The 12,594-nt window shown below is 48.4% G+C and overlaps 1 protein-coding gene across 13 annotated transcripts in view; it reads right to left on the bottom strand.

The window, feature by feature from the left end:
- The window catches only part of Atg7 (autophagy related 7), a 241,271-nt gene that overhangs the window by 160,394 nt on the left and 68,283 nt on the right, over positions 1–12,594 (bottom strand). For all 13 annotated transcript variants that reach the window (XM_052174569.1, XM_052174579.1, XM_052174568.1 and 10 more), the window contains 2 exons: positions 2,778–2,866; positions 1,011–1,132 (listed from right to left, as the gene is read on the bottom strand). In XM_052174569.1, coding sequence (XP_052030529.1) covers positions 1,011–1,132; positions 2,778–2,866 — 211 coding nt within the window. The remainder of the gene's footprint in view (positions 1–1,010; positions 1,133–2,777; positions 2,867–12,594) is intronic.

The raw sequence follows: 12,594 nt of genomic DNA, 5'->3' as shown, positions 1-12,594 counted from the left end.
GGTAAAAGTTAATAGTTAATCAGAAAGCCTCTAAATGGGGTGGCCTCCTCCCTTGACCACACAGAGGACTCTGCTCACCTCTCCTATTGTATTGAAGATATCTAGGCTGGAGCACAGATCCAACAACAAACGGGCAACCTCGAGTCCTTCTGATTCCAGCACTTTAGAAGAGATGAGGCGTCCCCACCACCTGATGCACACACACTAAGGCACACCCGTGCACTAAGAAAACTGTGTTATCAGAAGGGGCTGCACAGTCTACTTGGAGGTGCGCTGCAGATGCATATCATGTGGCTGTAGGGGACTCAGCGAGCTTAAAAGAGCCCCGAATGAATAGCACCCCAGGCTGGACTGCTCAGCTTTCTCACAGGACACACGCTTCACATGTGGGCACTTTCCTCATCCCCTCAAACTTGGACATGAATCCTACCTTGAGGACAGATGCACTGCATGTCCATATATATATATGCACTGTACATACACATTTGCATACATACTGAAACATATAGCACAGTCTGTAAAATGCCTCCCAGACTGTTTCCTTATCTATAAAATGTGGAAGCTATCACCTGCTACACAAGGCTGAGGAAAAATATTATAAGTGGATGGAGAAATATGCCTTTGCTGACTGATACTCTGTATGGAGAACAGGATCACACACACTGTCAGTACTCAATGAATAAACATGTTAAGTAATCAATAACTTCACCCTTCCTTGAGAAGAGGCATAAATAAAGAGTTCATGGCGATCGAGACTAAACAAATTTTAAAAGGCTGGGGAAACACCCTCCAGACTAGAAAGGCTCACTGGAGAAGCTGTGAGAGCTCAGGCTCTGCTCGGGGCTGAACACTGCCTCGCTGTGTGCCAGGCAGGAGCTCACACTGGAGTCCAGGGGGGCAGCTGTGCCTTCTCTGCCACGGTGAGGCTGTGGGCAGAAAGCTGGGTCTCTGGCTACTCGTCATTACATACATTGGCAAAGACTCTGGGCTGTTAATATTTGTCCAATTACCTGGGCTAAATGCCATTTCTGGAAGTTTCACTTCAAAGATGATGCTGTGTGTCACGTCTCTTGCTCCCTGCATGGTGCGGTCCCGAAAACAGAGGACTTCAACGGACTGGAAACTGCCGCTCCTGGTGTCCATCCGTACCGGATTCGTGTTTATTTCATATGGTTAAGAAAGGAGAAGAAAAAGAGCAGGAGTAAGTGCTGTCCAGACTGGCTGCTAAGAATCCAAAGCATGGATCGCTCCCGTCTGACCTTCGTGACCTTAGAGAGATCCTGAGCACGCTCGCTCGTGCAGGAACCCTCTGTCTGCGAATTTAGAGTCTGCCTGCCAAGCGAGCTGGATTCCCCCACCCCCTCGCCCCAAGTGAATTTTCTATAGCAATCACAGGACAGACAGATAATTCTGGAAAAGGAAGTTTTTAAATCTAAGGGTGGGAGGCTCCCCTAAAGCCCTTTACCAGCTGCCAGAAGCTGGCTTTACCAGGGCATTTAGACTCATGGCAAATGTGCTGGGAATGGCTGAGAGGCCACATAACCAGTCTCTCTGGGCTGTTAATATTTGTCTATCTTCATATTTTGGAGGAAACATTTTTACTTAAGCAAACACAAAGAAAATCACACGATCCCTCTAAGCCTGACCACACCACACCTATCTGGGCTGTCCCCTCCCTGCCAGGTCCTCACAGTGGCTTTGCCTGTTTCGAACTACATATATACAGGGAAACATAAATCTCTTAGGCTGGCTTAATTACTCAACATTGTGTTTGAAAGCCACCCACAGCTGGTTGTGGCGGTGCACTCCTTTAATTCCAGCATTCAGGAGGCAGAGGAAGGAAGATCTCCATGAGTTCCTACGTTAAATACAGCTACGCTGTAGGAATCTTGTTGTTTTTTTAAAGCAAAAAGGCACAAATGTGGTACACATACATACTACAGCGAGGCAAAACACTCATGAAATTAAAAAAAAAACAAACAAACAAACAAAAAAAACACCAAAACCTTAAAATGGAAGACAAGAAAAGCTATGAGTGAAGACTTGCTCTGTGAAGCAAGTCACCACAGCTCTGTCATCCATTCAGAACGGAAGGACATGAGTCTGGGCTAGTACACACAGCACTGCTCAGTACTGCTGTGTGTGTGTGTGTGTGTGTGTGTGTTGCTTGTATCCAGCCTGCACCCTTGTGAGCTACCACAGAGCCATGGGTGTTAACTGTGGCAGATCCCACCGTGGCAGCATCTTTTGTGAATTCTGCTGCCTCCCACTTCAGATGTATGTGGCATGGCCACTTTCCTTAGGTGACTGGGCAAGTTTTTAATGTTATTTCCTTGATTCCCAATGATGCTGAGCATCTTATCAAAAGTTGGCCCTTCCCAATACCACTTATTATTTTAGGATTAGGGAAAAATTTAAAGGCAGGAGTGGTAGCAATAGAAAATTCCTCTTGCAAACCAAGAGGGGAAGGCTGGGGAATGTTAGTGCCATGGCCTCTGGCTGTGTGACCTCACCACAGTCTAAGTATCTTCACTGCATCTGGCTGTGTGACCTCACCACACTCTAAGTATCTTCAGCATAGTATAAACTGGAGCTGGAGATCCCTAGCAGACCTGTTTAAGAGCACCAGGGATAGAAACTGGACCACAACTAATTTAATTGACTTATTTTCTATTTTCTGTGTCAGGTATGAAATTAGGGAAACTTGCTGACATAAGAAGACTCATTGTGGGAAGCATACAGACAAGACACACAGACATGGACACACATGTAAATACCATCTGTGGGCCGCCAGGACCAAAAAATTCCTCAAAGGCCATCCAGGGTACTGGGCTAGGTTACAGGGATCGTACACAGCAACTGCTATCTGTGAACAGAAAACACTTGCTGAGAGCCACACGCCAGGTCAGCTTGACAGTTCCACACATGACTGACACTTTACAAAAAGTAGATCCTTGGCTGAAAGATGAAGAGAGGCGAAGAAAGGCTCGGGATCTCATGCTAGACGAGAGGACTCCTTGACAGACAAGAACTGGAATATCGCTCCCCTGCGCTCCCTGGCCCGGCCTGGGCCATCGAAAGAGCAGCAACTAGAGAGTTCAGAAAGAAAAAGACTGAAAGCAACAGATGGAGGGACAGAGGGTTCAGAGGGACAGAGATAGAGGGCAGAGGACAGGCGACCTTAAGGACTTAGAGGGGAGAGTCCTCTTAGAGAACTGCAAGCTGCAGGAATGGCTTTCTGTGTGTGATGAGAAAGAAAATCAGAACGCAGCCATTGCCCTAAGTCTACAGTCAGTTCAAGCGGATGCCTGGATATGGGGAACACATACTCCTCCCATCTCTCACCCCCTTCCATCTGGAAAATTCTACTCAACTTCAAACCACTGTCCTTTATTGAGGACTTCATTTGCTTTTTGGGGAGGCACCAAGCTGTCCTCCTCCCAGGAACCTTCACACACTGTAGGTGAGATGTTGTATCTTTTCCTTCTCCTCACTCACTGTAGGTGACAGGTTGTATCTTTTCTGTCTCTGTGACATGTTGTATCATTTCTGTCTCCTCACACACTGCAGGTGAGATAATGCATCTTTTCTGTTTCCTCTCTATCAAAAGGCACTGGGAACCTGACACCCAGATGATGATTTCTAAGAACCATTCTCCAACAAAAGAAGTCAGGATACCTTGGATGGCTGATTTTAGGGTTAGGACAGAGAAAATACAAGACATTCCTGAGCCATCTTATATTACCAGAAAATAGGAAGTGCATGCATGTCTGTGTACTGTGTATGAAGTACCTGAAGAAGGCATCAGATTCTCTGAAACTAAATTTACATATGTACGTAAGCCACCATGTATGTTCTGGGAATTGAACCCTGGTCCTCTGGAAGAGCAGTCTGTGCTCTTAACCACTGAGAAATTTCTCTAGTTCCTGCAGCTATCTTCTATAAATCTGAAGTTTTTCCAAAATAAGTTAGGTTTTAATGATAAAGAGGATGTCCCATGTCTGGAGAGCCTTCCATGATCTTGGATACACAGCATCTGTCTAGTAAATGCTTATTAAATGATGGGGAGATGAATGAGTGAAGGCGAGGGTGGGTCCTGGCAGGTGCTATGGGTGGGAGGGAAGGAAGGGGGGCTGAGGGGAGGACACGAAAAGGTAGCTGGAAGGGAACCATGAAGTCAATGGTTCCCTTTATAAGCAAATGTAGATTAAACAAAACCAGTTTATATGCACTCGTGGACACAAATATAATTTCTGTGTGTGTGAGGGGGAGAAGAGAGAGGCAAAGATGGATATACTTTGGGGACAAATGGTGTGCCACCATGCACGAGGAGGTCAGAGGACAACTGTGGAGTCAGCTCTCTTCTTCCACACTTATTTGGGTTCAGGGGATTGAACTCAGATTACCAGGCTTGCACAGTGTGCCTTTTCCCCACTAAGCCATGTCACCGTCACCACCACCACCACCACCACCACCACCACCACCACCACCACCACCACCACCACCGTCACCACCACCACCACCACCACCACGCCTTTTTGCAACAGGGGTTCAGTAAAACAGTGGCTGTCCTGGAACTCACTATGTAGAGCAGGCTGGCCTCAAACTCTCAGAGATCTGCCTGCCTCGGCCTCTGCCTCCCAAGTGCTACGATTAAAGGTGTGTGGTAGTATGCCCAGGTCTGTTTAAAAATTTAAACTTTTTGTTTAAATTACCAGAACTTTTTGCACATATTTCACACAATTCTCAGTGTGGTCTAAGACAAAGCAGAAGCTAAAGCAACATTCTGATTATGGAAAAGAGAAGGAGGAAAAGGAAGAGGAGGAGGAAGAAAACCCCACAACTACTCCATATTATCAACAGCTAAAGGAGCCTCTGTCCACATCTTCATGTGTAACTGCTGTCCTGGTTGGCTTTCTATTTTTCCCTTGTCTACTGGACACAAGCTAGAGTTACCTGGAAAGAGGAATTAAAAAGCATCCATCAGATTGCCCCTGGGCAAGTCTGTAATACATTTTCTTGATGTGGGTGAACTAGGGTAGGCCCAGGGTGGGCGGGGTGGGCGGGGTGGGCCCACCCTAGCCCAATGCTGGCAGTGCTACCTCTGAGCAAGTGGTCCTGGGATGTGTAAGAAGCAAACCGAGCAAGCTAAGAAGAGCAAGCCAGGAAGCTGTCTCTCATCAGCTTGCCCTGGCCTGTGAATGTTTGACTAGTGCCATCACTAGTGGCACTGGGTGGTATTTCATGGCAGAGATGTATAAAGCTCTTGATGACTGAGGCCGGAGGCTCACATACATGTCACAGCGCAGCCCCACACTGAGGCCGGAGGCTCACATGCATGTCACAGCGCAGCCCTACATTGAGGCCAGAGCTCACATACATGTCACAGTGCAGCCCCCCACTGAGGCTGGAGGCTCACATGCATGTCACAGCACAGCCCCCCACTGACGCTGGAGGCTCACATACATGTCACAGCGCAGTCCCTGAGTCCACTTCCTTCTCTGTCCAGTCCTCCCATTCACTCGGTGTCAATCTTAACGCTGGAATTCTCCTGGCTGAGGATGAGATGGGGGCCTGGCGAGCAGGGGGGCTCTGAGGTCTAGATTACAGGCATCTCCCTGAGCTCTTGTGCTAGGGCTGCCTGCCACACTGCAACCTGCCCCTCCTTTGACTGTTTCCCTTTATGCAGCAAGGAAAAGGGAGAGGAGAGAAAGTGGCTTCCCTCGTTTGGTGATAGCAGAATAGCTTACAGTCAAGCAGTGGGCTTACACAAGAGCAAAGGGCACCGGCCCTGTCAGCAGGTGTGTGCTAACTCCGCAGCTAACTGATTTCAAGACTCAAAGAAAATGTCCCCCTTGCCTCCAAAACGAAAGGGTTGAGGGGCTGGGGACATAGTGTCAGAAGGCTTGTCTATCATACAAGAAGCCCTTGGATCAATCCACAGCACCACAGAATCCAGAGTGGTGGTGCACGTCTATAATCCTAGCACTCAGGAGGTGGAGGCAAGAGGATCAGAGATTCAAGATCATTCCTGGCTACAGAGGGAGTCTGAAGGCAGCTCGGACTACGAGGCTTTTTTTTTTTTTTTGGTTTTTGGAGACAGGGTTTCTCTGTATAGCCCTGGCTATCCTGGAACTCACTCTGTAGACCAGGCTGGCCTCAAACTCAGAAATCCACCTGCTTCTGCTTCCCAAGTGCTGGGATTAAAGGGGTGTGCCACCACTGCCCAGCTACAAGGCTATATTTTATCTCTAGCACCAAAACTGATGGAAGGGAGGAGGGGAGAGGAAAAGTGTGGGGGCAGGGTGGGGTAGTGAGGAAAGGAGGGAGGCAGAGAAAAGGAAGATTGCTGACTTGTTTTGTTTCAAAGGCCCATTTTCAGATGTGGAGAATTGTGGATGACATCACAGAGAAAAAGGGAATGACAGCGGGGGGACAGCGCAGTGCCTACTGAAGCTCAGACCCACAGGGTCTAAGAGCCATGCAAGAGGTATTTAGGAAGAGACTCAGTATCTACCCAGAAAACAACACTCCTCTGGAGATCTGAGTTTCAACTGCCAAGTGTGACTGCCCGTGCAGAATGCTCACTCTTCTGTGACCTTTGGCAACTGACTTAACATCCCAGTGCTTTAATTTTCTCATCTCTCAAGCGAGTCTCACCTGCATTCAGCACCAACTGAGAATGGGGCTATCACCAAGAAGCAGTAACCACGGCAACGACATGGATACCCTCGGCTGCAGTCATCTCCCCACATCCCGTTCCACTTCCGCTCTCCATCACGGACCGCCCCATCTTCAGGACCAGTTCATCTATACCACTACAGACCGGCCCCATCTTTAAGTCCCAGACCCTTTTATAACTGGCAAGGAAAAAGAAGAGCCAACTGATCAACACTCGCTGGGTCTTAAGTTTTATCATCCATGGGTGTTGAGCTGGGATCAACACATGGAATGAATTAGAGTATTATATATACCCCATGCTGCAGCAGACGCCCAGCCTCAGAAGAGGTGCATTTCTGGGTAGGAAGGGGATAAAAAAAATCTTTGAGCAGAAATGACAAGGAAATAGTTTCTTCAAATGCCTGATGAGCTAGATGGAACAAGGGTGACTGGATAAAGGAACATATGCCACGGACCCACACAGGGTGGGTCAGGTGAAAATGCTTCAAACAGGCTCTCCTATGGAGACAGGCATGCAGGGGCAGCCATGCACCACACAGGAGATTACAGAGCTCATTTGACATGGGGCTAAGTATTAAGCAGCATTTAATCTTTAAGGATTTGAAGGTGATCCCAGAGTCTCTTGGTGTTTCAGGAGCTGACTTGGAGCCTTGGTCATAGCAGAAATGATAGCAGGCAGTGCTAGGTGAAACAGTAACGACAGAAATGAATCCCGACCAGACGTTCTGGATTCTAAACCTGGCTTTGCCATAAACGTAACTTGGCCAAATCACTTTCTTTTATGATAACATAGCAAAAACACAATTTAAAAAGCGAGATTGTCTTGAAGGTTTATAAATACGTGTTCTTTTCTACTTTGCTGAGAGCCTGCTGTTCAGTGAAGTGGCACAGCTAGGATCTGGCGGCTGTCCATGAGGCAAACTGCCGAAACCCACAACACAGAAAGAAGAGGGCAAGACAGTCAACCTGACCGTCTTCAGCTGGAGGGTTTCCTGTGAGGACCCAAACAAATGGCTGCCTCTCACACTCAAACACTTAATATTCCAGGCAACGAACAAGAGACTCGCTCCTTTTAAAAAGCACAGGGAAGAAAATGCAAGTCTTAAGTGCACTTCAAGGTCACAGCCAGCAACAAAGACTCAAAGCTAATACTAAGTGCTAGCTAAGTGAAGAGCAGGCCCACTAGCAGCAGACAGGAGCCCGAGAACCACAGGGAACCTTGCTGAAGGTACAGAGCATCTTGCACTCTTTAGTAAGGGTGGTGCCCGAGGAAGACGAGCAAAGCCTTGTCTGTGGACCTGGGTGGATGCAGACTGCGCCTGGCTGCTCTCTACACCGCCACCTGGAAGAACTGCTTGGAAGGGACGGTATTCCACAGCAATGCAGTGCCGCTATGGATCCACTCTGTCCAGTTGACACCAACACTTCTTGCAGGAAATAAGAACCTAAATAAAGGCAATTTCTAAGCCCATCAAGAGTGTGAAAACATAAAACATGCGCTGCTGGAGAGGCGCACAGTGGGAGGGAAAGCAACGGTACGGGGCAGTGGTCGCTAGCACCAGCAATCTGGGCATGGCTCCAACAGGCTCATGAGAGCCCGGCCTGAGCAGCTCTCCCCACTCAGGGTTCTGGGACTCCATGTTTGTACCTTAAAATGATCCACAGTGGTAATCCCAATGCAGAGGAGTTGAGCAAAGACTACAAAATCTGATGACCCCTCCCCAAGGGCCAACAGACAGACATTGACCAGCACACCACTGACTACAAACCATAAAACGTCTGAGGGTGCTGACATGGATCAGAGGACAAAAGTGCTCTCTGGACAACTTCGTGTAGTTGGTGATCTGGGTTTGTTTCCCAGAATCCAAGGTGTGGGAAGAGAACTGATTCTTGCAAGATATCTGCTGACCTCCACAATTCACTCACACAGACACACAGACACAGACACACAATGTTTCTACAAAATCTTGGGTGCAGAGATGGCTCAGTGGTTGGGAGCCATCTTTTTATACAGACACCAAAGTATGGTTCCCAGCCCCTATGTTGGGCAGCTTACAGTGGCTGTAACTCCAGCTCCAGGGGATCTGACGCCCTTTTTTGAATTCCAGAGGTGCTGCACTCAGGTGCACAAACCCAGAAGCAGACATGTGTGTGTGCGCACACGCGCGCACACACACATACACACTCATTCACACACACATACACACTCACTCACACACACTTTGGGAAACATTTTTAGGATGCATACACAAGAACACATGAATATTAAGTTACAATGTGACAGATAATTTTCACTCTGAGTTAAATCCAGCCAGTGTGCATTGAACAACCCTGTCATGCAAGCAATGAGAGAGGAGTAATCCTGGATGTACTGGCCGAGCACCCACGCAGGCCGCCCACGAAGCTGGCAAGCCTGGTGAGACGTGTGGGGCTCGAGGTGACTTCTCAGAGCTTCTCTGGAGGTAGGGCTCTTCTTGTTTCTTCAGTCTTTCTTTGGGTAAAGCCTTGAGGACTCCAAGTGTTCTCTCATGAGATAGCTGAGGAGTGAGGCTAACAACAATAAACATTTTCTAGAAGACATAATCTGACCAGTCTTTTCTAGAAGACATAATCTGACCAGTCTTTTCTAGAAGACATAATCTGACCAGTCTTTTCTAGAAGACATAATCTGACCAGTCTTTTCTGACCAGTCTTTTCTAGAAGACATAATCTGACCAGTCTTTTCTATAGAAGACATAATCTGACCAGTCTTTTATAGAAGACATAATCTGACCAGTCTTTTATAGAAGACATAATCTGACCAGTCTTTTATAGAAGACATAATCTGACCAGTCTTTTATAGAAGACATAATCTGACCAGTCTTTTATAGAAGACATAATCTGACCAGTCTTTTCTATAGAAGACATAATCTGACCAGTCTTTTCTATAGAAGACATAATCTGACCATTCTTTTATAGAAGACATAATCTGACCAGTCTTTTCTACAAAGAGCTGTGGGAACAGTGGCCATGCACGTGGAAAACCCAACAAGGCCCGTCTCACTGGTCATCCATCTCCCAGCTCTTACAGGATCATAGCCCATGAGGGACGATGTTGCTACTTTAGACCCGCCAGGTCAGAGACACTGCAGCTCAGCAGGGACACTGCTCACTAACTCAGTGGGAGCCAGAATGTGGCTTTCTCCTCTCCACTTGGCCAGGAACCACAGAGGAAAAAGAAAGCTGCTTCTTCCACTCAGCACATGCTCAGCTCAGACAAGCCTTCCACCCTAACCATGGTCCATTTCCCACATCTGTTATGCAGGGCCACAGTGCTCACTGAGCGCTGAGAGGACTATTGGTAGCATCAGTGGAGCCCCATGCTGGGCACGAGGTCAGAGCTCAGGGCAGCTTGGGCTGCTGGTGGCTAGCAGCGTAGCCAGCGATGATCATCAGCATCCTATGTTCCCATCCTACCCTCAACGATCCCACAGGCACACACACTCCTTTCTTGTCTCTCCCTTCAAGCCAGAGACCTAAAGAGCTCTACAGATAGGTCTCCATACTTCCATGACATTAGATGTGAGCTAGAATCTAGGGAAATAGCTAGTGCAAAAGCTAGTGCAAGATTCCTGAATATACCCAAGGTCGAGGTTCAGTCCCCGGCACATACCCCTAAATGCTGATCTGTGGGTAGCTATTATTTTTTCTATAGAGAGGACCTGAGGCTTCTAGCAGATTCTTGAAGAGCTAATGCTCAGTACACAGAACCCTCACTGTGAGCCAGACCAAGAGCTTCTTGGCTGCTTCTTGGGAGACCTACTGTGTGTTGGGCACTGACTAGTGTTCTCATATGAGAGCTCCAGTCCTCCCAAGTCTCTCAAGCCTGGTTCATCCTCCCATCCCACTTTACACCCTGGGCAGGGTTCATACCATTTAGATGTAATGCGGGGCGGGCAGAGACAAGGTAGCAGTCCTCGGAGAGCAAACCATGAAAAAGGAGGCTGAGCATGAGACAGCTCAGCAGGAAAAGCTGCTTGTGTAAGCCTGGTGACCCACAAAAGCCAGGTGCCTCGGACCGCATCTGTAACCCACCATCCTTACAGCAAGCTCAGGGGCTGGCACAGGGGAGTGACCACGAGTTCAGGGGCCAGCTAGCCTAGAGTACTTAGAGGACCAAAGAGACACAAGGGACCATCCTCCACTAAAAAGGGAGATGGCTGTCCTCTGGCCTCCACATACGTGCCATGGCATGCACATCTCTGTCCCCACATGTACATACCACACACATGCACAATAATAATAATAACTAAAAGTTTTAGCCCCATGCACATCTTTAATCCCAGGACTCTGGAGGCAAAGGTGAGTGGATCTCCAAGCTAACCTGGTCTACAAAGTGAGCTTCAGGACAGCCAGGGCTACATAGTGAGAGCCTGTCTAAGGCAAACAAATCAAAGTTTTGAAAGCAAAGAGGCTGGGTAAGGTGGCACATGCCTGCAATCCCCGTATGCAGAGCCGGAGGCAAGAGGGTCTAGAACTCAAGACCAGCTTGGACTACACAGTAAAATCCTGTCTCAAAAGACCCGAAATCTTAAATGAATAAATACATTGAAAGCAAGGATTAAAATCAAAGACCAGCAGGGAACTGAAGAATGGCAGCTGAACCAAATGAATCTAACAGTAGCGTCCAGGACAGACCATGCCTGCGCATGGAGGACGGGGTGCCCCGAGGAGAGTGTCCAGATCCACTCAGCAGAGAAGGGGATGTGTGGGGGGAGAGTGGGGAAAAGAAAGGGGTGCCACGGGCAAAGGCCAGGCTGGAAGCTTGTGGGAGAGAATGAGGACTCCACTGTGGCTGGATTCCCTCTCACAGCCGACATCGAGTCAGGTATGTCAGAGAAGAACTCAGCTGCTAAGCTCAGAGTGGAGACTTAGGCATTTCATTTGGGAAGCACCACAAAAGATAACTTCAGACACTGTGGAGGAGGGACCAGCTGCCACCTTAGACCCACAGAGTCCAGAAGTCACTCAGTGGCACAGAGGAAAGGCAACCCCTAGTCTGGGGTGATGGCAGAAAGGTACAGGCAGGGGACTGAGGGGCTGAGAACCTGCGAGGAACAGGAAGCCACTGTGTGATGAGGGACAGACAGGGAGGGGGCCAGCAAGAGGCCATTCTGAGGGCGTCGGCATGGATAAGCAGAGCTGGATAAAGGGAGGGACCATGGCGAGTTCAGGCTTGGGGGGCAGAGGGAGATAAGGCACAGCTAGATCAGACCATTTCAGCTTTATCCTGAAGACAGCAGGTGTGGAAGGGCTATAGGAATGTAGCAGGGATGTGGCCACAGGCTGGAGAAAGCACATGGAGGGTGGGGTGGGGCACTCAAGACCACAGGCTGGAGAGCTTATACAGTCCCGTGAGGCCACCCATGTGCACAGCCGCTGTGACATTTTCTAGACTATGCACTAGCATAGGTAGCCAACCAGTGTATAAACGTCTCTTTTCTTTGGGCCTTTTGTTTCCTTCCATCAATTCCCATTAGCTTTTCATGCTGGTGCCTCTTCTGCCCTATAAGACTCTGGGTTCTATGAGAACAGCATCTCTCAAGTTCTAGTCCACAGGGAGGCAGTGAGCACATGTGCTGAGTGACCTGGCTCTCCTGAGATCTGCTGTAACTAACAGTAGGCATCTAAGTGAGTGAAGGCCAGTGGTCCTGGCTGCATAGGTCCTTGGTCCAACAATCTCCTGCTGAGAACTTCAGAGACTCAAGATCTGCACAGTCTCTTAGAATATGCTGGGGAATGTGGGGTAGAAAACACAAGAGGGAGAAGAAGTGGGTATGTATCAAGTACCTGCTACATACTGTGGGCCTGCTACATGATGAATGCCCACTGTGCACTGATCTGTTCTGTTTTGGTTTTGTTTTTTTGAGACAA

The sequence above is a fragment of the Apodemus sylvaticus genome, chromosome 2 (genome assembly GCF_947179515.1).
Source record: "Apodemus sylvaticus chromosome 2, mApoSyl1.1, whole genome shotgun sequence".
Classification (NCBI taxonomy): Eukaryota; Metazoa; Chordata; class Mammalia; order Rodentia; family Muridae; genus Apodemus; species Apodemus sylvaticus.
This window is presented reverse-complemented; position numbering and strand designations above follow the sequence as displayed.